Source organism: Zophobas morio, unplaced genomic scaffold (assembly GCF_036711695.1).
Source record: "Zophobas morio isolate AGI-343-1 ecotype UQ-CSIRO unplaced genomic scaffold, CSIRO_AGI_Zmor_V1 ptg000012l, whole genome shotgun sequence".
Taxonomy (NCBI): Eukaryota; Metazoa; Arthropoda; class Insecta; order Coleoptera; family Tenebrionidae; genus Zophobas; species Zophobas morio.
Window position 1 is genome coordinate 10484283 of NW_026972117.1, and position 25056 is coordinate 10509338.

Below are 25056 nucleotides of genomic sequence, written 5' to 3' on the forward strand. Positions count from 1 at the left end.
TCATATTTTGTTATACATCAATTTTTGAAGTTAAGTAATCTTAATCAACCAATTAAATTATCTTTTGTTGATTTCTAGTTCCATAAGTTTTTTTTGGAAAATTCGTTTAAAAATTTGACTTGATTGTCTTTTGTAAATTGTTGCATCTGGAAAAATAAAAAAACCAGAACGTTTCTTATTGAACTATATATTTTTATTTTATTGCTTTATGGTGTATTATCACAAACTATTTTTGGGCAACACTGGGGATACACTTTAGACATATCCACTTTACCTACGTGACAGTTCGGATCATTTGTTCTAATAAGAGGACATCTACAAAGAGTTAAGATTGTATAACAACATATATTATATAACAATAGCAGTGGCGGCTCGTGAAGTTTTCTTCAGAGGAGGCTCAAATTTGAAAACCAAATACTTTTTATATCCTTCATTATCTGAATAATTTTTTTGTCATGCTCACGAAAAGAACACTATAGATAAACTATTGCATCGATTAGTCTTTTCAAAATTGCCCTATTTTCACCAACTTTCTCGTTATAGTTCTCAATATCCCTCTTATGAGCGGAATCTAAAGTAGTAGAAGAAAATATGTGTTCCTGTGATTTTTCATGCCTTTACACTGCACATGAGACTGACTTCGTTGCTCATTCTCGTTAAGTATAAGTAATATTAATATGCCGATAATACCAGCTGTTTTTAACGATCAGAAATAAAACGCAAATAAATGATATAAAAAACACCTTAGGCTTTACGTAGGTACTAAAGCCTAAACACCATTCACCACTGAATAGGGAGCACGCGAAACCACCTCAATGTTTTTCCAATTTACACTCGATCGCGCGAGTTAATAAGAAAGAGATAAAATAATCCGTGCGACTTGATCTGAAAAGAGATGCACTAGCCGGAGGCTAGCGGCCTGAAGCGGCACCCCGATGAACATTTTAGCCAATGCAGTGCTGAATGACTATGCGTCAAGGTTGCGGTCTCAATAGTAAGATGCATTCTCGGCGGAGGCTAGCTTCTACGGCTGAAGCCAAACGCGGAGTGGTGTGAATTATGATTTAAGGGCGCAAATATAATTTTTTTCGATATTTTAACCTGATATATGATGAAAGTAAATTAAATCAAACAAAATATTCTGAATAGTAACAAATGTCTATAAAAATACAAATTCTTTCATCGAAAAAATTAGAGGAAGCTCAGCTCCAAAAAACAGAGGAGGCTCAGCCTCCCCTGCCTCCTCTGGGGAGCCGCCACTGAACAATAGTATTACTTACACCTGGAAATAAATATTCCCGCTAGGCTCACAAAAAGCAGAACTACATATTCCAGGGATCCATATCGTCTGTCCTGCTGTCATAGGTCCAGTTTCTCTACTGTCACATCCTCCAGATTCTAAAATTAGAGGTGATATTTTCTTCTGTTTACAGTAAAATATGAATTACTTAGTGGATGAGATCCGTTATGGGCGACACCGGCGTTAACTATTGGCTGTAAATATAAAAGACACAAAAGTAAAGGACAAGAGATGAAAAACTTCATGTCTGGAGTATTCTAACGTCTAACACGAAATGCAAAAAAATTGTTGTTGTTAATTGAATTTTGGGTGTATTTTTAGACAATTTTTTGGTGTAGTTCACTGGGTTATCATTTTTATTTATTAATTGTAGAAATAAGGAGATAATTGTTAGTGATAAAAAAACTGCAGTTGACACACGCTGTTTATGCTTATCTTCATTAACTAATAATTCAGAAAATATTTCTAATAAATGTCCGGCGAGGGCTGTTCTGTGCAAAAACTTCAAAGATTTTTTTCCCTCAAATTCTGTCAATTTTTTAATAATTTCCTTCTATTTTTTTATAATATTTTCTTTCTGTTTTTGTTCTCTTTTGTACCATGTATACGATAATTCACACGTGGTGGAAATTTTTTATTGTTTGTAAATTCACAGTTCATATTAGGAGTTTAATCGTTAACTAGTTCTAACACAATTTAACAATCAGTTTTTGTTTGGATAAACACTTGCTAGGAGATTTTATGAAACTCACTTACTCAGGGCTCATCCTTTCTTTACTTTATTCAATTTCTCCCCTTAAGGCTGTTGATACAATACCAATTTATTTACTGCTATTCCCAAAAATAACGCCATATAAGCACAATTTAATTCTTATTCATTCAAAATCACGAAAAACTCTAAGGAAACAATTTATAATAAAACGGCAATTTGTTTTTTCCTTAAATTTTACAAGCCTTATTGGCGTTATTTCTTACCAATTCCTGTGTAGCAACAGCCTTAAATATTTCATTGTATCTCAAATCTTGGATTCCTTACTCGAAATTTATTGTGTGCCGTGACATAAATTCTCTGCTCTCTTGCTCTTTTTCTCTCTTTCTCCGTCTATCTACACAGTAATCTTTTGTTCTTATTTCATTTTCCTATTATAGACTTCTTTTCTTATAACTCTATAATTTCTTTTCTTTAAATTGTACGACTCCAGTTCCTGAGTATGTATTATACACGATATCGTCAAAAAAAGTCCTGAAGACATGAAATTCCTAGATTTTTAAAATAAAAAAAAATCATTAATAAATAAACCAAAAAAAAACATTTAATAAGACATTTATCAACACTATAAACAAAAACAAAACCAACAAAAGAAAAATCCATTAAAGCATAATCAACTAAACACTAGAGAAGATGTTTAAAATTCCTGCCTTGTGCATATAAGTAAGCTCGTAATGTTTCCAAATTTTGATCATTTTTTGTAAAAGTTAGGCCTCAGTAATTGCTAAGATAAGGCTGATTTTGGCAGATGACATACCTTCCAAGAAAAGAGAGGGTGGGTGGGCGGTACTAGTTTCTGCTAAGATGAAACTGATTTTTGCAAATGATATACCTTCCAAAAAAAAGAGAGCAGGTGGGCGGGGCTAGTACTTGCTAATATAATGCTGATTTTAACAAAAAAATTACGATTAGTGCTTTTTTTACTTTTTTCACATCCTAGATTCTATTATTAGTTTCCATTCCTAATCGACAGAAGAACATAATTAGCCCCACCCACCCGCCCTATCTCCTTTTTAGTGATTGATTTTTTGGTATTTTAATTTTTCAATATTTAAAATTTAAAATTTTTCGATTTCTCGATTTTTCATTTCAGCTCTTCCATATTTCAATTTTTCAAATGTTTCGATTTCTTAATCTTTCGATTTTTCGACTTCCCGGTTTTAGATTTTCTGTTTTTCAATTGTCGTTTTTTCAATTGTTCGACTTTTAAATTTAAATTTTTCAGTTTTTTGATATTTTAATTTTTCGATATTTAAAATTTTAGATTTTTCGATTTCTCGATTTTTCATTTCAGTTCTTCGATATTTCAGTTTTTCAAGTTTTCGAATTTTTCAAATGTCTTGATTTCTTAACCAATCGATTTTTAGACTTCCCGGTTTTAGATTGTCTGTTTTTCAGTTGTCGTTTTTTGAAATTTTCGATTTTTCAAATTTGACATTTATATTCATTTTTTCGATTTTTCAATTTTTCGATTGCTTAATCTTTCGATTTTTCGACTTCCCGGTTTTAGATTTTCTGTTATCAATTGTCGTTTGAAATTTTTCGATTTTTCAATTTTCGATTTTTTAATTCCTAAAATTTTCGAATTTTGAATTTCTCGATTTTTCAATTTTTCAAGTTTTCGAATTTTTCAAATGTTTCCATTTCTTAATTTTTTGATTTTTCGACATCCCGCTTTTAGATTTTCCGTGTTTCAATTGTCATTTTGTCAAATTTTCGATTTTTTAATTTTTCAAATTTGACTTTTATAAATTCTCAATTTTTCGATTTTTCAATTAATCGATGTTTTGATTTTTCCATTTCTTGACCTTCGAGTGTTTCTATTTTCCTGTTCTTCAATTCTTTAATCTTTTTATTTTTCAGGTTTTTGATTTTTCAATGTTTCGATTTTTTAAGGTTTCTATTTTTCGACTTCACTTTTTTGGTTTTTGATTTTTCAGTTTTTAGATATTTCAGTTTTAGGATTTTTTAATATTTCAAATTCTTCGGCTTTTCTATTTTTGACTTCTGGGTTTTCGATGTATCTACCTTTTTATTTTTTCGATTTTTCGGTTTTTGGATTTTTAAATTTTAGATTTTTCAATCTTTTGATATTTTAATTTTTCAGTATTTCTTAATTTTTCTATTTTTCGACTTCCTGGTTTTAGATGTTGTTTTTCAATTTTTCGATTTGTTAATTTTTCATTCCCGATTTATCGAGATTTGATTGTTCAGGTTTTCGATTTATCATTTTCTCAATTTTTTATTTTGGCCTATTTCGGTTTCTCAGTTTTCCAGTTTTTCCAAGTTTTCAACTTTTAACTTTTTCTCAATTTCTCTATTTTTCGATTTCATCATTTGTCGATTTCTCGTTCTTTGGATCTTTCAATCTCTCAATTTTTCAATTTTTCGAATTTTGAAGTTTTTTGATTTCTCGATTTATCGATATTTTGATTGTCAATTTCTCAATTTATAAATTGTTCAATTTTTAACTTTTCGATTTTGACCTATTTCGGTTTCTCAATTGTTCGACTTTTCGACTCCACGATTTCTTGATCTATTGGTTTTTCGATTTTCCAGTTTTTCGATGTTTCGATTTTTCAGTTATCCGATTTTTTAAATTTGGAAGTTTCGATTTCTCGATTTTTCGGTATTCGATTTTTAAATTTTACATTTTTTCGATTTTCAGTTCTTCGATATTTCGATTTTTCAATGTTTCGATTTTACGATTATTAGATTTCTCGATTTTTTGATTATTTTAATTGTTCATAAATAAATCAAGTTTGGAATTGTAATGAAAAAAACTTCTACAGTCTGTACAAAATTTATTTAGAGTCGTAATACATCTGTAAATCAAAACACATTGAATGAAATTTCAATAAATATAATAAAAAATTCCAAGTGATGCAACTGCCCAAATTTGACGAAAAAGGTGCGTCCACAGGATGCAATCCATAAAATTCAAAGTAGTAATCGTCCGCTGCCACGTTCGCTCCACATGGACGCACCTTCACAAAATGTAAAAAGTTAAACAAAATCTCGTAATTTCACTCCAATACGTTACACATAGAGTTAAAACCTCATCACATAGGATCTACCGTCATTAACTAGATACGTACAGTACACATAAAAATAAAGAAAAATTTTAAAACTTCATCATTTATAAATATTCTGTCTTAAATTCGTACTTCTACTAATCATTTACAAGGCCATATTTCTTCCTTCGATCGAAATTTCTACGGCTCGTCTGGGTTGCTTCAACCGCTTACCATCCAAGAAGTTCTTGTAGTGTTTTTCAAACCTGTTCATTTGTTTTTTCGACGACTGAAAAATCACAATTATAATTTTTTAAAAACAACGAAAAATCGTACTTACTCTACTAATGTCTACTTCAGAATTCCATTTCGGACGAACTAGATAGTCTTTGTTGGAAGGCATAGGAACTCTAGCTCTTGCCACCCACCCTTTGTCGCCGGGTCTCAAAGGTCTGCAAAACGTCATTAACTAACCACAACACACTTACAAAAAAAACCGACTTACTTTCCCTCAGAATTCAACGCTTTGTTCAGTTCTTTCCTCTCAGAAGACGACTGTGGATCGCTCCCTCGTCGTTTTGGTATTTGTTCCAGATCTCTCTGTAGACGCTCTTCGCGCGTCATGGCTTTAAAATCTGCCGACAGATTAAAAATGGGTCGCGCCCACTCGCTTATCAGTTTTCCCGCGCGTTCCTTATTTTCTTTAGTTTCTTTCGGGTGTTTGTACAGATACATCACAGCTTTACCGATTCCAGAATGTTTGAGTGTGGAGTGATCTACCTTAGGGAACTGAAATGGGGGAATTTAGAGTCACACAACTGTGACGATTGTTGTCACTTACGTCTGCTAAGAGTCTCAGAATTGCCTCTCTGACTTGAAGAGACGGCATGGACCTATCAGGCATTGGTGCTAACCAGTCCGTGAGGACGCTTAAGACGTTGTGTTCGATGAAAGCCAACTGTAAGTCGTGTTTTTTCAGCTGCGACATCACTCTGTGCAGCATTCCGATTTTTTTCGTCGCGGGTTGCTGCTGCTGGTTGAGTCTTCTGTCGTCCTGAAGATTTCAAAAATTCTTAGTTAATTTTAATAATAAGTATCAAATTAGCCATGGTAATGTAATCTCGTTTGACAATCCGAAAGTCAATGACAATTCCAAAATATCAATGAATCAACAATGAAAAAATATGATTCGACGGAAGTCCAAGGGTTTTCAGAATTTTCGGTGCTATTCACATTAATGGTAAGACTTTTAAAATTTATTTTAAGATTTTCGAACGTGTACAACTTTCTGATTTTTGATTGTTTATTTAAAACATTCAAAAAATTTACAACATTGGCGAAGCCAAAATTTACTGAATAGGCAATAGTTGCTTTTTTGTAATTTGGTGCTTATTTTATTTTATGGCTTATAATTTAGACAAATTGACGATTTTACAAAGTATGGGGCAAAGAGAGTGCTGTAAACAAATAACGAGATCGTAATGATATCGTATTTTAAAATGGAATATACCGGGTGTCTGGAAAACGGCGGATTAATTCTTCAGTACGTTATGTACAGGGGTTTCGGAAGTCCAAAAAAAATTTGTTTAAATTATTTTTCATTAATAAATAAACCAAGAAAAAAAAACATAATAAGACATTTATCAATTATAAATAAACACAAAACCAACAAAAGAAAAATCCATTAAAGCATAACCAACTATACACTAGAGAACATATTCCTGCCTTTTGCACGTAAGTCAGCTCGTAATGTTTCCAAATTTTGATCATTTTTTGTAAAAGTTAGGCCTCAGTATTTGCTAAGATAAGGTTGATTTTGGCAGATGACATACCTTCCAAGAAACGAGAGGGTGGGTGGGCGGGACTAGTTTCTGCTAAGATGAAACTGATTTTGGCAAATGACATACCTTCCAAAAAAAAAAAGAGGGCAGGTGGGCGGGGCTAGTACTTGCTAAGATAAAACTGATTTTAGCAAAAAAAATACGATTAGTGCTTTTTTTACTTTTTTCACATCCTAGATTCTATTATTAGTTTCCATTCCCAATCGACAGAAGAACATAATTAGCCCCGCCCACCCACTCTGTCTCTTTTTCAGAGGTTGATTTTATCCAAACTGAATGAAATGAGTGATCTTATACTGAACAGAAACAATATAAAGATTTCCAGAGAAAAAAAATTTACACCATTTTGTATAAATCTCGGGCATTTTTATTATATTATTAATTTTATCATTGTATTTTCATAAATTTTAATATTCATGTTACTAGTTTATTGAACATAACCTGATGATGACGTTCATTAATAAAGTCGAAACATGTAACCACAACCATTCAGTCTCCTAATGATACACTCCAGACGTTCAAGAGGCGGATAATAACACCAAATTAAATAAAAACTTGAACAGAATGGATCTACAAAAATTAAAATAAGACTGAGTTTGGAAAATGAGATACCCTCTAAGAAAAGAGTGGGCGGGTGGGCGGGACTAGTACCTGCTACGGTAAGAATGATTTTGCAAATGAGATACATTCTAAGAAAAGAGAGGGTGGGTGGGCGGGGCTAGTACCTGCCAAGGTAAAACTGATTTTGGCAAATGAGATACCCTCTAAAAAAAGCGAGAGCGGGGCTAGACTTGCTAAGATAAAACTGATTTTAACAAAAAAAATTACAATTAGCGCTTTTTTTTAACTTTTTTCACATCCTAGATTCTATTATTAGTTTCCATTTCCACTCGACAGATGAACATAATTAGCCCCGCCCACCCACCCTGTCTCTTTTTCAGTGATTGATTTTATACAAACTGAATGAAACGAATGATCTTATACTGAACAGAAACAAAATAAGACCAATTTTAGCAAATGAGATACCCTCTAAGAAAAGAAAGGGCGGGTGGGCGGGGCTAGTACTTGCCAAAATAAAACTGATTCTAACAAAAAAAATACGATTATCGTTTTTTTTTTTACTTTTTTCACATCCTAGATTCTATTATTAGTTTCCATTCCCATTCCCATTCGACAGAAGAACATAAATAGCCCCGCCCACCCACCCTGTCTCTTTTTCAGAGGTTGATTTTATCCAAACTGAATGAAATGAGTGATCTTATATTGAACAGAAACAATATAAAGATTCCGAGAGAAAAAAAATGACACCATTTTGTATAAACCTCGGGCATTTTAATTATATTATTAATTTTGTCATTGTATTTTCATAAATTTTAATATCCATGTTACTAGTTTGTTGAACATAACCTGATGATGACGTTAATCAATAAAGTCGAAACATGTAACCACAACCATTCAGTCTCCTAATGATACACTCCAGATGTTCAAGAGGCGGATAATAACACCAAATTAAATAGAAACTTGAACAGAATGGATCTCCAAAAATTAAAATAAGACTGATTTTGGCAAATGAGACACCCTCTAAGAAAAGAGTGGGCGGGTGGGCGGAGCTAGTACCTGCTACGATAAGAGTGATTTTGCAAATGAGATACCTTCTAAGAAAAGAGAGGGCGGGTGGGTGGGGCTAATACGTGCTCAGGTAAAACTGATTTTGGCAAATGAGATTTCCTCTAAGAAAAACGAGGGCGGGTGGGAGGGGCTAGTACCTGCTAAGATAAGAGTGATTTTCCAAATGAGATACCTTCTAAGAAAAGAGAGGGCGGGTGGGCGGGGCTAGTACCTGCTCAAGTAAAACTGATTTTGGCAAATGAGATACCCTCTAAGAAAAGAGAGGGCGGGTGGGCGGGGCTAGTACCTGCTCAAGTAAAACTGATTTTGGCAAATGAGATACCCTCTAAGAAAAGAGAGGGCGGGGGGCGGGGCTAGTACCTGCTAAGATAAGAGTGATTTTGCAAATGACGTATCCTCTAAGAAATTTAATTGAATTATTATAAGACAAGACACTATAGGCTCCAAAGCACTTTCAAAGTCTTTTCAAACAGGAATACCTAGAACCTCAAGATTGGTTAAAAAAAAGGAGGGGGTTCCAAAAAGATCAAAATTTTACAAAAATAGAACAGCAAAGTCCCCCAAAATTGATTTAAATAATTTACAAAAAAAAATAATCTCCATGGGTTCCCAGAATAATACACCATGGGTACCCAAGTGTTCCGGAATTAAATACACAAAAACACTGCGGCACTCAAAACTTTTTCAAATTAAGGAAGTTATTATGAGATACTCGACGAGTTTAGAATATTCATTGCGTTTTTTATACATCAAAAGTAGCGATCTTTAATGAATTTATTCGAACAATAATATATCTTGTTTAAAATGTCTCTGCTGTCGCTAAAACTAAAAGCAGTAAGTAGTAGGTTATCCGCTGCAGTATTTATACTTAGTTAAAATTCAATATTATTATTTTAATACATTCATTGCGAACAGGATCACAATTATAATAATAACTTCATTGAATGGGAGTGGTAACGTTATAAATAATTATGTGCAGTTAGTTACTTAGCTTAAGTACATCGGTAATTTACAGTAGAGTTTCCATGGGCATAACAGACTTAAGGAATGACAAATTCATCACCACTGAGATCGGGGAGTTTTTTTTTTTTTTTAATATACATATATAGTTTTCTTTGAATAACATGATAGTTATAAATATTTTCACTTTCTTGTTGGGAAAAGAACACTACGTATATTAAGAAAAAATGGACAAAATATAAGCCCCACCCACCCGCCCTATCTCAAACGTGATGATTTTTTTTATTCATCGTGAGCCGGAGGGGCGGAGCTTAGTTGCAAAATTCTTATTTAAAGAATTAATTTATTATTAAACTTCAGAAAGAGGTAAAATTTGAGTTTATTAATTACTAAATCAAGTTCAATATCGTCTTATGAAGTCATTTTTTCCCGAACCATTTATCAACTTAATTTAAATTTTAATGTCCCAAAGAACATATCCTTACCTCAGCAGCATTCCTCATGTCAGCCAGCAATTGTGCTATAATATCATCATTATCGTTAATGATATCAATGTCTTTTCTTTTACGCTTCTTGGACTGTTCATCCCGTTTCCGTTGCAACATAGCATCGAAGTCCGACAACCCATCATTCCCATCGCTAAAACCACCCATCAAAACCTCATTTCCCTTTACCAGAAATCATACTCACTGCATAGGCCTATCATCATCTGAATCCTCAGACACATCAGGAACCACCGCATTCGCAGTCTCCTCCGGCGGCCCCTCAACAGTCTTCTCTTCTGAAGGCCCAGCACCTTCATCGTCACTAACCACAGCCTTTTTCGCCTTAGGAGCCCCCACGTCGCCCTCTTCCTCAGAATCCGACATCAGCCTCCTCTTCCTCCCCACAGGCCCCTCACTCCCTGAACGCGACCCCGAGCGCGAGCGCGATCTAGACCTAGACTTCGCCGAACCCGACCTTGAACGCGACCTCGACTTCCTCGATCCAGACCCCGAACGCGAGCGTGACCGCGACTTCGCCGAACCCGATCTAGATCTCCTAGAACCAGATCTAGACCTCGAACGCGACCTGGCCGACCCAGATCTAGACCGCCGTGAACCCGATCGCGACCGTGCAGACCCAGACCTGGATCGCCGCGAACCCGACCGGGATCTGGCTGATCCAGAACGCGATCGGGCGGATCCAGACCGAGATCGCCGCGAACCCGAACGCGATCTAGCGGAGCCAGAACGAGACCGTCGCGAGCCAGATCTAGACCTAGATCTCGATCTAGAAGCGGATCTGGATTTGGCGGATTTGGCCGAGCCGGACCTGGACCTCGACCGAGATTTCGACTTCACGGATGCAGATCTCGAACGCGATTTTCTCGATCCGGACTTTGAACGTGATCTGGAACGGGATTTTCTGGAGCCGGATCTGGAACGCGACTTCCTCGAGCCGGATCTCGAGCGCGATTTTCTCGATCCGGATCGCGAGCGCGATTTTCTTGATCCGGATGGCGAGCGCGACTTTCTGGATCCTGATCTCGAGCGGGATTTTCTTGAACCGGATCGTGAGCGTGCCGAAGCTGCTGATTTCGCGGATCCTGATCTGGATCTTGATTTTCTCGAGCCTGAGCGTGAGCGTGACTGGCGGGGGGAGTGGGGCGATGCAGAGGGTGATCTGGAACGTGATGCTTTTCTGGATCCGGATGCGGATCTGGAGCGAGATCTGGACATTCTTTTAGAGGTGGATCCTTGGCTGGGTGAGCGGGAGCGTGATCGACGGGAACCCGAGCGTGATCTGGAACCGGAGTGAGCACTAGCGGACCTGGACCTAGACCTGGAGCGGGATTTGCGTTCGTCGCCGCTGGCTTCTGGAGACGCGCTCCGCGATCTGGATCTAGAGCGGGAGTTTCTGGTGGTGTTGCCGTTCATTTGTGGAGAGCCAGAGCGCGAACGTGACCGGGATCTGGATTTGGAATGAGCTGGGGAAGACACTCCATTCGGCACGACTCCATCGTTTTCTATGGATTTTGAGCGTGAGCGCGAACGTGAACGATTGCTTTCTGTCGGAGAAGCTGGTTCTTTAGGATTGGCATCTTCTGGGGGAGGAATCAACGAGGTTAGCACAAAAGTCGAGAGAATACGCACGAGTTTAAATAGTTACCTGTATCCACATCCATATTTTACAATATTCTTGATTATAAATACTGGATTACACTACAGATATGTTAAATGGTTACACAAAGACTTGGCGGAGCTAACTCTTATGATTTAAACGGTGAAATGACGATTATTTTACAACTTTTCCAATAAAACGTTGCATTTTATTATTAAGTGTGACATTTTGTCACCGTCAACACTGTTGACTAAAATCACTAAATCCGCACAAGTAAAAATCCCCAACTTAAAACGGTGACAGTTGTCAAGTTTGACACATGTAACACGAGTTTGAAGTCCCAGTTTTTGTTAAATTTGGACTAAACGTGCGTATATTTTCGTCAGTCGTAACAGAAAAATCTAGCTTTTATAATACTGTAATAATTTGTTACGTACTTGGTTATATTGCATTCTGATGTAATTTGTGTGGTTATGTAGAAACATGGTCGAAAATAAGCCGGTGGACACGTCGGAGAAATCTGATAGCAAGAAAGCGGCCAAAAAGGACGCAAAAAAGGCTGAAAAAGCCGCCAAAAAGGCCGAACACAAAGCCAACAAAGACCAGTCTCAAACAAAAGTAGAGGATGAGAGTAATTATTTGTATTTTTTGGTGCTAATAACACTAATTGAATTGTTCTATTTATAGACGACGTATCCGTGGGAAAATATGGAACACTGCCGTTAATACAATCAGACATCACTGCCACAAACTTGGACCGAAAATTCACCTACGTAAAAGATTTGAATAAATCTTTATCAGGTTCAGGTGTTTGGGTGAGAGCAAGACTCCACACTGTTAGAGCTCGAGGCAAACAGTGTTTTATCGTGTTAAGACAAAGAGAGTTTTCAGTTCAAGTACTGGTAAATGTGTCAGACACGGTCTCCAAAGCCATGGTTAAATTTTCAAGCACGTATGTTGCAACTCATACAATGTTATGAAACATTGTGAAATTTTTTCTAGGATTACGAAAGAAAGTATAGTTGATGTGGAAGCTAAAGTCGCCCCAGTACCCACTGCCGTTGCTGGGTGTTCCCAACAGGACGTCGAACTCCTTGCCTCACAAATCTGGGTTGTCTCAGCCTCCGCCCCACAACTCCCACTTCAAATTGAAGATGCCAGCAGACCAGAGAAAGCTGACGTAATTAAAAATCTAAATCGTGTAAAGTCATATTTATGATAAATTTTCAGGACCCTGAAGGTTTGAACATCAGAGTTAACCAAGACACGCGATTGGATAACCGAATTTTGGACCTGCGCACTCCAACAAATCAGGCCATTTTTAGGCTAGAGGCCGGGGTTTGTCGCCTGTTCAGGGAGGTTTTAACAAATAAGGGTTTCGTGGAAATTCACACCCCGAAAATAATTCCTGCCGCCTCGGAAGGTGGCGCTAATGTCTTCACAGTCAGTTATTTCAAAGGCTCAGCGTACTTGGCTCAAAGTCCACAGTTGTACAAACAAATGGCCATTGCGGCCGATTTCGACAAAGTTTTTACAATTGGGGCCGTTTTCCGAGCCGAGGACTCAAACACCCACCGGCACTTGACCGAATTCACGGGTTTGGACTTGGAAATGGCTTTCAGTTACCATTACCATGAAGTAATGTTGACTATTGGGGACTTGTTTACACAGATGTTTAAGGGATTGCGCGACCAGTATGTTAAAAATTGCAAACCAATGTAATTATTTTTCCATTATTTTTTTTTGTTGTTTTAAGGTATAAGAGAGAAATTGAAATTGTTGGTCAACAATTCTCAGTTGAACCTTTCACTTTCTTGGACCCGCCTTTGGTTTTGCAGTTTGAAGAGGGGCGGAAATTGCTGGCGGAAGCTGGGGTTGAGGTGGGGCCTGAAGATGACTTAAGTACTCCTGCTGAAAAGTTACTGGGGCGTTTGGTGAAGGCTAAGTATGATACGGACTTTTACATTTTGGATAAGTATCCTCTGGCGGTGCGGCCGTTCTATACAATGCCTGATCCTAATAACCCAAAGACGTCAAATTCGTATGATATGTTTATGAGAGGGGAGGAGATAATAAGTGGGGCGCAACGTATTCACGATCCCGAGTTGCTGACAGAGCGTGCCAAACACCATGGAATAGGTACCTATATATTGAACTGTTGTATTTAGTTATAAATTTGTATCAATTCCGTGTTTGTAGATTTGCAGAAAATTGCGTCATATATTGATGCATTTAAGTATGGATGTCCACCTCACGCGGGCGGTGGGATTGGTCTAGAGAGGGTTGTTATGTTGTACTTGGGGCTTGATAACATCAGAAAGACTGCTATGTTCCCCAGAGACCCAAAACGTATTACGCCGTGAAGACTTATTCTCTGAACAAATATTTTATGTATTATATTCATTTTCAGTGCAAATAAATTTGAATAAATTTATTCACATTTTTGTTTTATTTTACAATTTGTGTAGACAACACCTGCTACGTTTGAGTGTTTGTAATACTCTCTTCCACTGCTTCTAAACATCCATCAACCATCACTTTATGCACTTTTTCGCCCTTTTCTGCTAAAATCTCTTCAATATTTCTCTTCCCATTTAAGTCAGTAAACCACTTGAGATTATCAGCAATTAAGTGGTTGTTATCACAACCCGTGCACTTCACGATAACCACTCCCTTCTGATACGCCACTTTACTTATAAATTTGGAGTTCCTAGTGTTGCACACTTTGCATGTAAAGTTCAGCATTAATTTTCCCTCCAATTTCGCCAACGGTACCGATGTCGATGCTTCAGGTTCTGGTTGTGTTTCACTTGGTTTAATATCGTTCTTTACTGTCCGGTTTATAAAACCGGTGTGAAACTGCTGAAGCACTTGTAGAGGTCTTTGATGGTTTTGGGTTGTCGTTGAAAAAAGTGATTGTCTTACCACTTGCTGCACTAACGTACCTAATCTCGACCGAAATGCCATTTTGACGTACTTTTGGTGTTAAACCACTTAAATTTTTGATTTTTCTACGATAAATCGGGATTATTCAAAATGTGTACATAACCTGTACGACATATGTCAAACTCATGGTACACGTGATTTTAGAACTGTTTCAGAGCATAGGCGTCGATTTCCGAGATATCGTGGGATGTAATGGAGAGAAAATTATCTTGATTTTTTTTTAAATAACAATATAGTTTTCTAGATATATGTTTGGAAATTTAGTTAATTCTAGTGTTTACTAGTGGAATTATCAGAGCAATGATGATGATGACGACATAAAACATATGTCACTTTTTTGTTGTTAGACGTTATTAAAATACATACACCGGGACACTTTTTTAACTCTGTACATATGAAAAGACATATGGTCTTAAATTCCATGTTCAGTTTTAAAAAATACACATAAATACATTGGAAGTAGGCAACCAATGTTACATCCAGCTTTCCCTTCGACTGTCTGTGATCCTATTAGGCCAGCGAAAATCCACGGTGTTTCCGAGGTGCGATTTGTTTCTCATTTATCGCGAACGAAGCGATAAATTTTCGGTGGTACGTCATATTTATCGTTATCCATCAAAAATGAGATTTTGTTTTCCACATTTATCACTTCGCTGACCGAAAATTTATCGGTTGGTCACCAGTAGCCATGAAATATGTAATATCAAATTGTCAACTTGTTTCGAGGTAGTGAAGTTCAACTTTACCACCAAGGTTAAAAAGCAAGATATAGGTTATGTATGAAATACATAATGGTAAAGTTACAAAAATTGCAAAATACATATTTCCTTACAAAAATTTACCATATGGAACATGTTTTAAGTTTCTTGTTGTGAAAAGAAGAAACAAAATTTAAGAAAAAAATGGTAAAATATAAAGACCACCCACCCGCCCTATCTCAATTGTGGTGATATTTCCTACAAAAATTTACCCACAGATTTTTGTTTTCAAAAAATGAATCACAAGATAATTGCTTGTAGAGAAACGATAATTTTGCAGTTAACTCCGCCCCCGGCTAACGACGAATAAAAAAAATCATCACAATTGAGACAGGGTGGGTGGGTGGGGCTTATATTTTATCTTTTTCTTTTATTAACTTACGTTTTCTTCTTTTCCCAACAAGAGACTTAAAACATACTCAAAGTGATAAAATTACAAAAATTGCGAAATCCATATTTTCCTACAAAAACTTACCATATGGAACATGTCTAAGTTTCTTGTTTTGAATTGAAGAAAACAAAATTTAAGAAAAAAAAAGGGTAAAATATAAACCCTCAAAATTCTTATTTTTCAACAATTAAGACCCACCCCCGACCCCTATCTCAATTGTGGTGAATTTTTCATTCGATGCAAGACCAAGGGCGGAGCGTAATTGCCAAATCCATATTTCCATCCAGAAGCTTACAATTTGCAATTAAGCTCCGTCCCCCGGCTAACGACGAATAAAAAAAATCATCACAATTGAGACAGGGTGGGTGGGTGGGGCTTATATTTTATGTTTTTCTTTTATTAACTTGCGTTTTCTTCTTTTCACAACAGGAAACTTAAAACATGTTCAAAATGGTAGTTACAAAAAGTGCGAAATCCATATTTTCCTATTTCTACAATTCTTTTATTCTAAATTAATATAAAAATACGGATGTTAAGGGAGAAGTAGTTATATTGTACAAATTGCTACTTAACGACTTAATTAACTTCTATAGTATTTTTCTTTGTGTACACAAAAATTTCATGTATTTTTTGTTGTTGCAGTGGGTTCATGAAGATGAGGAATTCGCTAAATTGTAGCAGAAGAAGAAGCCTAAAAGGTTAGATTTTTGAAATAATTTTAAATTGGGTGTTTTTTTAACATTATTTTTTTATCTTTTATGAAGGCTATTTTCATCGGTAATTTTGTGTTATTTTTTTGACAGGGGACAAAATTTTTACTTTTTCATTTTTCATCGCCTTATTTCAACATTTGCGCATTAAATATTGTTTAATTTGTAAGTGGTACAGTTGAGATTATTAGTTTTTAGTGAGAAGTGCCCAATCACATAACGGATTTTATCTTCTACTAGTCGAAAAATAATAAAAATTTTATTGAGTGTAGTGAAACCCCCACAGAAATTTCAGACATCGCCGCCTATGTCCGCATAACACGGGATATCACGGTAAGTGTGAATTATCTAATCCTGCCTAATCCCGTCTATACCTTAGAACAGACTCACCGACTGTTTTAAAGCAGATTTTAATTAATTATGATGATGATACACGTAATTTTTCAGGTAATGAGTTACTTAAAATCATAATAAAAAGCGCGATTTCGCCGCCAAAATCTTCAACCAATCGACAGATTCCTCGTCTTCCAATTAAAACATCTCGACGATGATTGGCCCCTTACCACTTCGATCGGAAATAAGAAAACCATCTGACAGCTGTCAAAGTGGTCAAATTCAAAGTCGCCAACATGGCGTTAAATTTCAAGTAAGTCAAATATAATTATCAGAAATTAACACAAAACGTGCAATTTATGATATGTTTACATATAGTTGACACATAAGTACACCATTATATAACCATTCAACTTTCTAAACGCCTTGCAGCCAATTCCACTACATATGTGGTTACCGGCACTTTCCACTCTAATAACTCATGGTTTTTTATTCACAGGTGTGTATATATTATCGTGGTAGCACTCGCAATAACTTCAGCCGTCGATAAGGGCAATTTTAAAAGTTGTGAACAGAGCAGTTTCTGCAGGTGCGTTTTCAATTCTTCATTTTAACTTTTTGATTATTTCAACCATTTTCAGACGTTTAAGAAACGCTAAACCACAAGATGCAGATTTCGTTTTAAATTTAGACACCCTACACGTTTCTGACAACGCCGTCGAAGCAGAACTAAGAAATGAGGAAGCTGAAGCCACTTTCAAGTTTGTCTTGACTTCGCTCCATGGAAATATCTTCCGCGTGTTTATTGACGAAGAAAAACCGCTACATTCACGCTATCAAGTGGACGGGGCACTAAACGGGGAACTACAAGTCGCCAAGTACTCAACAACCCATATAAAAACAAAACGCGTTTTTCAATGTCAATTTTTTATAGGTTAGAAGTACTAGAACGCGACAAAGAAAAAGTTGTCGTCCGTTCTGGCGACAACAAAGCCGTCATTACAGCGGAACCCATCAGAATCGAATTCTTCAAAAATGACGTTCTCGTGGCGGTTGTCAATGACAAGGGTTTGTTCAATATGGAGCACCTTCGCCCCAAAGCGTCCGAAGGGTTGGTGGTAAAATTGGGAAAATTTATGCGCTATTTGTCGATTTTTAGCGAGGGTGAAGCTGAACATACTAAAGAAGATCCAGGAGCGTGGGAGGAGAATTTCAAGTCTCATCATGATAGTAAACCTAGAGGGCCTGAAGCTGTGGGGGTTGACGTGACTTTCCCGGGAGCTTTGAGGATTTATGGGCTGCCGGAACACGCAGATAAGCTGGCTTTGAGGACTACGCAGTCTGGGGGGCTTGATCCCTACCGGTTGTACAATTTGGATGTGTTTGAGTATGAAGTGGACTCTACAATGGCGCTGTATGGGGCGATCCCGGTTGTTTATGCACATTCGTGAGTTTCTCTTTGTATTTGTAGACACTAAACAAATATTTGTATTTTTTTATTTTAATTTAGCGACAAAAATACAGTGGGTGCTTTCTGGCACAACGCCGCTGAAACCTGGGTGGACATAGGCAACAGCAAAGACACCAACGTCGTTTCGTCCATTGTAAACCTGGTCTCAGGCCACCAACCCGAAAATACAGTCGACGCCCATTTCATGAGCGAAAGCGGCGTCTTCGATTTGTTTATTTTGATGGGGCCCACCCCCAAAGACACCGTCAGACAATATGCTTCGTTAACCGGGGTTGCACCATTGCCACAGGTTCAGGAATTTCACTATTTCATAATGGTGCAAATTTTTAACTGAAAAATTTTCAGTACTTCGCGCTAGGCTATCATCAGTGCCGCTGGAATTACAACGACGAAGACGACGTCATTAATGTTGTGGATAATTTCGATACTAATGATTTGCCTGTGGATGTGATGTGGTTGGATATTGAGTATACGGACGGGAAGAAGTACTTCACCTGGGATCCTATTAAATTTGCTCATCCTAATGCGATGATCTCTAATTTGACGTCAGTTGGTCGAAAATTGGTCGTGATTATTGATCCACATATTAAAAGAGAGGGTGGATATTTTCTGCATGAGGAGTGTTTAGCCAATGATTATTATGTGAAGAATAAGGATGGACATGTGTATGAAGGTAAGTGGCGATGGTTCTGTTATTAAATTGTTGTTTATTTTTGTTTATTAAAACAAGTCATACAAAATTTGGCTTTATTTGATTATTTACAAATAAATGTGGCAATAACTTTCCATAATAAGTGAAAACAATTATGAGATAACAGTAAAATGTTACATCCATGACGAATAAATGAAAACAATTTGAAATTAATATTGTATATTGTTACGTTGTACGGGTGATTAAAATTGGCGTGGGTAAAACTCAATAATTTATTTCTTACTAACTTGAATTTACACGACTAACTATGTATTACAACGATTATGCACAAAATAATTCCGGCGCTTCTTGTCTGGATTTTCTCGACACTCGCTGACTGAATTCGACTGAATAATAATGCGTTCCCGAAGGTGGCCTCTATTTAAAACCGTACTTCTGCAATCGAGGTCTTTCTCGAATATCCAAGCTTTTCGAGCGCCGCTTCGAGACTTTTCTGGGCCCGTCGCGACATCCGCTTACAAGCTTTTCTTGGTCGGTCGATGAGTCATACTATATACGAAAAGAAACGCGTGCATACTAGAAGACCCATAGGCGTCGTACCGGGGCGGCGTATGGGTTTATTTCGTAACGATATGTTTTATATTGTCATTTTTATCTTGTTTATGTTTATAGACGTAGATGCGTTGAAATTTATTAAAAGATTTTAAAATGAAAGCTGTAAAACCAAGCACATTTTTTTTCATATTTTTTGTTGAGTTGATTAAAATTTTACATTTTATTTTTTCATTGTAAAGGTGGGTCACCAGTGAGGAAATTGTCGTTTTCTTCATTCTGTCGTTCTCTTTTTCAGTTTTCGTCTGTTGTACTGTCTTTCTGTGGTCGGTTCCTTTTTTATTTTTTGTTCCTTTTTTTTTTTGTCTTTTTTTTTGTGTCGTTTCTTCCCTTTTTTAAATTCTTTTTTGTTACTTTTTGTCGCTTTTTTGCTCTTTTTTCAGTCGCATTTTTGTTTTTTGTCTTTTTGTGGTCTTTTGTCGCCTTTTTATGCCTTATTTGACTCGTTTTCGTATGGCCCCTTTTTTTGTCGCCCTTATTTTTGGTTCTTTTTTCCTCGCGAGTTTTTTGTCTTTTTTTTGTCTTCTTTTTTTTTTGCCTCATTTTTTTCGCTTATTTTGTCCGCTTTTTTATCTGCATTTTTTGTCCTTTTTTTTTTGTTTTTTATGACCTTTTCTGGCATTCTATTGTTCTATCTTTCTGTCGTCCTGTCTTTTTGTTACTCCGTCTTTCTGTCGTCCTGCCTTGCTGTCGTCCTGTCTTCCTATCGTTCTTTCTGTCTGTCTTTCTGCCTCTGCTGTTTTTCTGTCGTTCATTCTTTTTTTTCTTTTTTTTTTTTTGGTTGCTTTGTTTTGGGATGTTTTGTAATATTTTTTCCTCATCCTCTTTTGTCGCGTTTTTGTCGCATTTTCTATCGCTTTTTCCCTCCGCTCTTTTGTTGTCTTCGTTTTTTTTAATTGTCTCTTTTTTCAATTCCTTTTTTATTGCTTTTTTTGTCGTGTTTTTCGTCCCATTTTATTGTCGTAGATTTTTTTGCTCTTTTTTAACGCATATTTTGCGCTTTTTGCTTTTTTTATTTTTTTTTTTGTGTTTTTTGGTCCTCCCTATGTATTCGGTTTTTCTGCTATTCTGGTGCGTTTTGCTTTCACCTTTTTCTTAGCACCTAGTTTTTGTCTCTTTTTTGTCATCGTGTTTATAGTTTTCTTATTGCCCTTTTCTTTGCCTCGATTTTCGTCGCCCATTTTTTGATTTTTTTTTCGTTTTTCCCTCACGGTTTTTTTGCCTCTTTTTTTGGCGTTTTTTGTAATTTTTTTTGTCCCCACTCTTCTTTTTCGTTTTTTTTTGTCCTTTTTTTTTCTTGTGCATTTTTGTGTCCTTTTTTTGCTTTTTATGACTTTTTCTATCTCTTTTTTATGACCTTTCGTGGGCCCCTTTATTGTCGCTCTGTCCTTTTATCGTTCTTTTTTATGCTGCATTTTTGTCTATCTTTGTTTTTCTCTCTGTCGTTCTATCTTTCTATAGTTCTGTCTTTCTGTCGTTCTGTCTTTTTTTGCTCCGTCTTTCTATCGTCCTGTCTTTCTCTCGCCCTGTCTTCCTGTCGTTCTTTCTGTCTGCCTTTCTGACGTCTGTCTTTCTGCCCCTGTCGTTCTGTCTCTATCGTCGTGTTTTCGTGTCTTTCTGTTGATCTGTCCTTCTGTCGATCTAGCTTTCTGACTCTTTCTGTAGTTCCCTTCATTCTGTCATGCTGTTTTTCTATCGTTCATTCTTTTTTTTTTTTCATTTTTTTGGTCCCATTTTTTTGGCGTGTTCTTTTGACATTTTTCCTTTATCTTTTTTTTGTCGCGTTTTTATCCCATTTTCAATCGGTTTTTTGTCGCTTTTTTGTAGTCTTTTTTTTATTCGTCTCTTTTTTGTTTCCTTTTTTTGTTGCTTTTTGTCGTGTTTTTCGTCTCCTTTTATTGCCGTCTTTTCTTACCGGCTTTTTTGGTGGTATTTTTTTTTAACTTTTTATTTTGTCGCTTTTTTATTTTTTGTGGTCCTCCCTATTTTTGCTATTTTTGTGCCTTTTTTGGTGCGTTTTTTTTTTCACCTTTTTCTTAGCACATGTTTTTGTGTCGTTTTTATCCCCGTCCTAAATTCTTTTCCTTTTTTACGATCTTTCCTCTCGTCTTTTAGCCTCTTTTATGACCTTTCTTTGGTACCCTTTTTTGTTCCTTTATTTTCGCTTTGTCATCCTATCGTTCTCTTTAATCTGTCTTTCTTCCTCTATTGTTCTGTCTTTCTTCCTCTATTGTTCTGTCTTTCTGTCTCTGTTGTTCTGTCTTTTTGCCTCTGTCGTTCTGTCTCTAACGTTGTGTCTTTTTATCGTTCTCTTTCCTTCATTGTCGTTCTTTCTTTCCGTGTATTTGTCCTTTTGTCCTTCTATCCTTCTGTCAATCTGTCCTTCTGTCCTGTCAATCTGTCCTTGTGTCCTCTCAATCTGTCCTTCTGTCATGTCAATCTGTCCTTCTGTCCTGTCAATCTGTCCTTCTGTCCTGTCAATCTGTCCTTCTGTCCTGTCAATCTGTCCTTCTGTCCTGTCAATCTGTCCTTCTGTCCTGTCAATCTGTCCTTCTGTCCTGTCAATCTGTCCTTCTGTCCTGTCAATCTGTCCTTCTGTCCTGTCAATCTGTCCTGTCCTGTCAATCTGTCCTTCTGTTATTTTGCCCTTTTGTCATTCTGTCCTTCTATAATTCTGACCTTGTGTCGTTTTCTTCGTTTTGTCGTTCTGTCGTTTTCATCATTCTCTCATTCTGTTTTTTGGCGTTCCGTCCTTATGATGCTTTTTCCTTCCGTGTTTTCTTCATTCTGTCGTTCTGTTTTGCTGTCGATTTTTTCTTTTTTTTTCTATTTTTTGTCGTTTTTCTTTGACATTTTTTCGTTTTTTATTTTGTCGCATTTTTGTATCATTTTCTGTCGCTTTTTCGTGCCTCCTTTTTTTGTTGTCGTTTTTATTGCATCCTTTAATTTTTTTTATATTTTTCTTTGTGTTTTTTATTATGGCCTTTTCTTGCCACCTTTTTTGTCGTATTTTTTTGTCGCTTTTTCTGTTTTTCTGTCGTTCTTTTCACTCTCTCTTTCTGCTTCTGTCGTTCTGTATTTTCGTCTGTCGGTCTGTTTTTTCACCGTTGTTGTTTTTGTGTCAATCTGTCTTTTTTGTCGTTGGGTTTCTCTGTCGTTATTTTTTTTCTGTCCATCTGTCTTTCTTGTCATCTTTTAACCTCTGTCGTTCTGGCTTTTTGCCGCTTGTTTGTCATTCTGCCTTTGTATCGTCTTACTGTCGTTCTGGCGTTCTGTCTCTGTCGTTTTGTCTTTCTGTCGTTCTCTTTTTCTGTTGTTCTGCCCTTCTGTTATTTAGCGTCCTATCTTTCTATCGCCCTGTCTTTTCTTTGTTCTGTCTTTCTGTTTCTCTCCTTTTGTCTTTCTAGCTTTCTGTCGTTTTGTCTTTCTAGCGTTCTGTCGTTTTATCTTTGTATCGTTCTGTTTTTCTGTTTCTGCCGTTCTGTGTTTATGTTTCTTTGTTCTGTATTTTTGTGGTCTTTTTGTCTTTATTGTTCTGTCTTTTTGCCTCTGTCGTTCTGTCTGTAACGTCGTGTCTTTCTGTCGCTCTCTTTCCTTCTTTGTCATTATTTTTTTGTGTATTTGTCTTTCTGTCAATCTGTCCTTCTGTCAATCTGTCCTTCTGTCCTGTCAATCTGTCCTTCTGTCAATCTGTCCTGTCAATCTGTCCCTCTGTCAATCTGTCCCTCTGTCAATCTGTCCCTCTGTCAATCTGTCCCTCTGTCAATCTGTCCCTCTGTCAATCTGTCCCTCTGTCAATCTGTCCCTCTGTCAATCTGTCCCTATGTCAATCTGTCCCTCTGTCCTTCTGTCAATCTGCCCTTCTGTCAATCTGTCCTTCTGTCCTGTCATTTTGCCCTTCTGTCATTCTGTCCTATAATTCTGACTTCTGTCGTTTTCTTCGTTCTGTGGTTCTATCGTTTTTAGCATTCTGTTTTTCAGACGTTCCGTCCATATGATGCTTTGCCCTTCTGTGTTTTCATCATTCTGTTGTTCTGTTTTGCTGTCGATTTTCTCTTTTTTTCTATTTTTTGGCGTTTTTCTTTTCGTTTTTTGTCGCTTTTTCGTGCCTCCTTTTTTTGGTTGCCTTTTTTATGTCTACTTTTAATTTTTTTGATATTTTTCTTTGTGTTTTTACCTTCGCCTTTTCTTGCCACCTTTTTTGTCGCTTTTTCTGGTTTTCTGTCGTTCTTTTTATTCTCTCTTTCTGCCGACAGAACGACAGAATTCTGTATTTTGTCTGTCGCTCTGTCTTTCCATCGTTGTTTTTTTTCTGTCGATCTGTCTTTTTGTTGTTGGATTTCTCTGTCGTTATTTTTTTTTGTCTGTCTGTCTTTCTGTCATCATTTAACCTCTGTCGTTCTGGCTTTTTGCCATTCTGTCATTCTGTCTTTCTACCATCTTTCCGTCGTTGTGGTGTTTTTCTATCCTTCTGTCTTTTTGTGTTTCTGTCGTCTTGTCGTTCTGTCATTCTGTCGTTTTGTCTTTCTATCGTTCTGTCGTTCTGTTATCTAGCGTTCTGTCGTTTTGTCTTTCTAGCATTCCGTCCCTCTGTCTTTGTATTGTTCTGTTTTTCTGTTTCTGCCCTTCTGTGTTTATGTTTCTTTGTTCTGTATTTCTATGGTCCTATCATTCCTTCGTTCTGTTCTATCGTTTTATCATTCTGTCGTTCTGTTCTGTCTTTCTCTCTTCCTGTCGTTCTGTCTTTTTTGTTTCTGCCGTTGTCTTTCTTTAATTTGACTTTCTACCTCTATTGTTCAACTTTTTCGCCGTTCTGCCTTCGTGTTCTGGTCTTTTGTCATTCTGTCATTAGTCTGTCCTTCTGTCTTCCTGTAGTTCTGTTTTCTTGTCGTTCTGTCGTTGTATACTTCTCTAACCGCTTCCTATTCTAGAATGCTTTCGATAATACTTCGCATTATCACATGTATTATTTCATTATTCAGAAAAATTTTCAATGCAAATTTATTTTATAATTATTTAAATTGAAGAGTCACCAGCTTTTTGGTGGGGATAAATACATAATTTTTGTTATGCACATTGTAACACTAATCGCAACATTACCAGAATTTCAGGCAACTGTGATAATCGTAAAAATAAGTCAGTTATAATTTTTTTTTTGAGAAATTACGTCATCAGCCGGTATGAAGGGGATCAACAGATAATTTTCACTAAATGTGAGATTTATATAATAATTTTTAAGAAGACGTCATGAAAATCTTGATCCATATTAAAATATCACCTAAATGAATTATTTAAAGAGTGCAAACATTTTGTCCCCAGGTTGGTGTTGGCCCGGCTCCAGCAGCTACCCCGACCTCCTCGACCCCAAAGTCCAGGACTACTACAAAGGCCTGTACAGCCTGGACAAATTCCACGGAACAACGTCGGACGTCCACATCTGGAACGACATGAACGAACCGTCAGTTTTCAACGGCCCGGAAGTCACAATGCCCAAAGACTGCAAACACTACGGCAACTGGGAGCACAGACACATCCACAACATCTACGGCCTCCTCTACGTAACACAC

At 36.7% G+C, this 25056-nt stretch overlaps 4 protein-coding genes and 1 long non-coding RNA gene across 8 annotated transcripts in view; 2 read left to right on the top strand and 3 right to left on the bottom strand.

Moving 5' to 3' along the window:
• Window positions 1-171: 171 nt before the first annotated feature.
• Window positions 172-1589, bottom strand: LOC135128326 (uncharacterized). Its single transcript, XR_010280374.1, has 3 exons — window positions 1449-1589; window positions 1281-1398; window positions 172-315 (listed from the first exon to the last, which is right to left on the bottom strand). It is a non-coding gene; the product is annotated as an uncharacterized LOC135128326 (long non-coding RNA).
• Window positions 1590-4853: 3264 nt separating this feature from the next.
• LOC135127765 (IWS1-like protein) lies at window positions 4854-11845 on the bottom strand. The gene is made up of 7 exons (XM_064054362.1): window positions 11665-11845; window positions 10204-11599; window positions 9999-10152; window positions 5925-6137; window positions 5589-5872; window positions 5424-5535; window positions 4854-5372 (listed from the first exon to the last, which is right to left on the bottom strand). The coding sequence occupies exons 1-7, from the start codon at window positions 11678-11680 to the stop codon at window positions 5250-5252; spliced, it is 2298 nt and encodes a 765-aa protein (XP_063910432.1). The 5' UTR covers window positions 11681-11845; the 3' UTR covers window positions 4854-5249.
• Window positions 11846-11887: 42 nt separating this feature from the next.
• On the top strand, window positions 11888-14054 carry LOC135127767 (aspartate--tRNA ligase, cytoplasmic). Of its 2 annotated transcripts, none has more exons than XM_064054363.1 (7): window positions 11888-11983; window positions 12096-12247; window positions 12304-12568; window positions 12619-12796; window positions 12847-13310; window positions 13373-13755; window positions 13816-14054. In XM_064054363.1, the coding sequence occupies exons 2-7, from the start codon at window positions 12100-12102 to the stop codon at window positions 13977-13979; spliced, it is 1602 nt and encodes a 533-aa protein (XP_063910433.1). In that variant the 5' UTR covers window positions 11888-11983; window positions 12096-12099; the 3' UTR covers window positions 13980-14054. The 2 variants fall into 2 exon arrangements, with proteins under 2 accessions (XP_063910433.1, XP_063910434.1); XM_064054364.1 differs by having other exon boundaries at window positions 11955-12034.
• Window positions 14055-14094: 40 nt separating this feature from the next.
• On the bottom strand, window positions 14095-14583 carry LOC135128177 (DNL-type zinc finger protein-like). The gene has a single exon (XM_064055072.1). It carries the CDS (start codon window positions 14581-14583, stop codon window positions 14095-14097), a length of 489 nt encoding a protein of 162 aa, XP_063911142.1.
• Window positions 14584-16968: 2385 nt separating this feature from the next.
• Window positions 16969-25056, top strand: part of LOC135127764 (neutral alpha-glucosidase AB) — a 100802-nt gene continuing 92714 nt past the window's right edge. For 2 of the 3 annotated variants that reach the window (XM_064054361.1, XM_064054360.1), the window contains exons 1-8: window positions 16969-17067; window positions 17254-17343; window positions 17396-17632; window positions 17689-17865; window positions 17914-18201; window positions 18265-18514; window positions 18571-18898; window positions 24809-25047. In XM_064054361.1, the coding sequence (XP_063910431.1) occupies window positions 17051-17067; window positions 17254-17343; window positions 17396-17632; window positions 17689-17865; window positions 17914-18201; window positions 18265-18514; window positions 18571-18898; window positions 24809-25047 (1626 nt within the window). In that variant the 5' untranslated portion in view covers window positions 16969-17050. Of the gene's footprint in view, window positions 17068-17253; window positions 17344-17395; window positions 17633-17688; window positions 18202-18264; window positions 18515-18570; window positions 18899-24808; window positions 25048-25056 lie in introns of all 3 variants that reach the window. The other variant, XM_064054359.1, reaches the window with a different exon arrangement.

Excerpts from the sequence above, each read along its gene's own strand:
- LOC135127765 (XM_064054362.1), bottom strand. Across the intron at positions 6,138-9,998 it reads ACATGAGGAATGCTGCTGAG|GACGACAGAAGACTCAACCA; the intron begins GTAAGGATATGT and ends TGAAATCTTCAG. Across the intron at positions 5,373-5,423 it reads CTGAAGTAGACATTAGTAGA|TCGTCGAAAAAACAAATGAA; the intron begins GTAAGTACGATT and ends GTGATTTTTCAG.
- LOC135128177 (XM_064055072.1), bottom strand. The coding sequence starts at position 14,583 with ATGGCATTTCGGTCGAGATTAGGTACGTTAGTGCAGCAAGTGGTAAGA.
- LOC135127767 (XM_064054363.1), top strand. The coding sequence starts at position 12,100 with ATGGTCGAAAATAAGCCGGTGGACACGTCGGAGAAATCTGATAGCAAG. Across the intron at positions 13,311-13,372 it reads TTTAAGGGATTGCGCGACCA|GTATAAGAGAGAAATTGAAA; the intron begins GTATGTTAAAAA and ends TGTTGTTTTAAG. Across the intron at positions 13,756-13,815 it reads TGCCAAACACCATGGAATAG|ATTTGCAGAAAATTGCGTCA; the intron begins GTACCTATATAT and ends CCGTGTTTGTAG.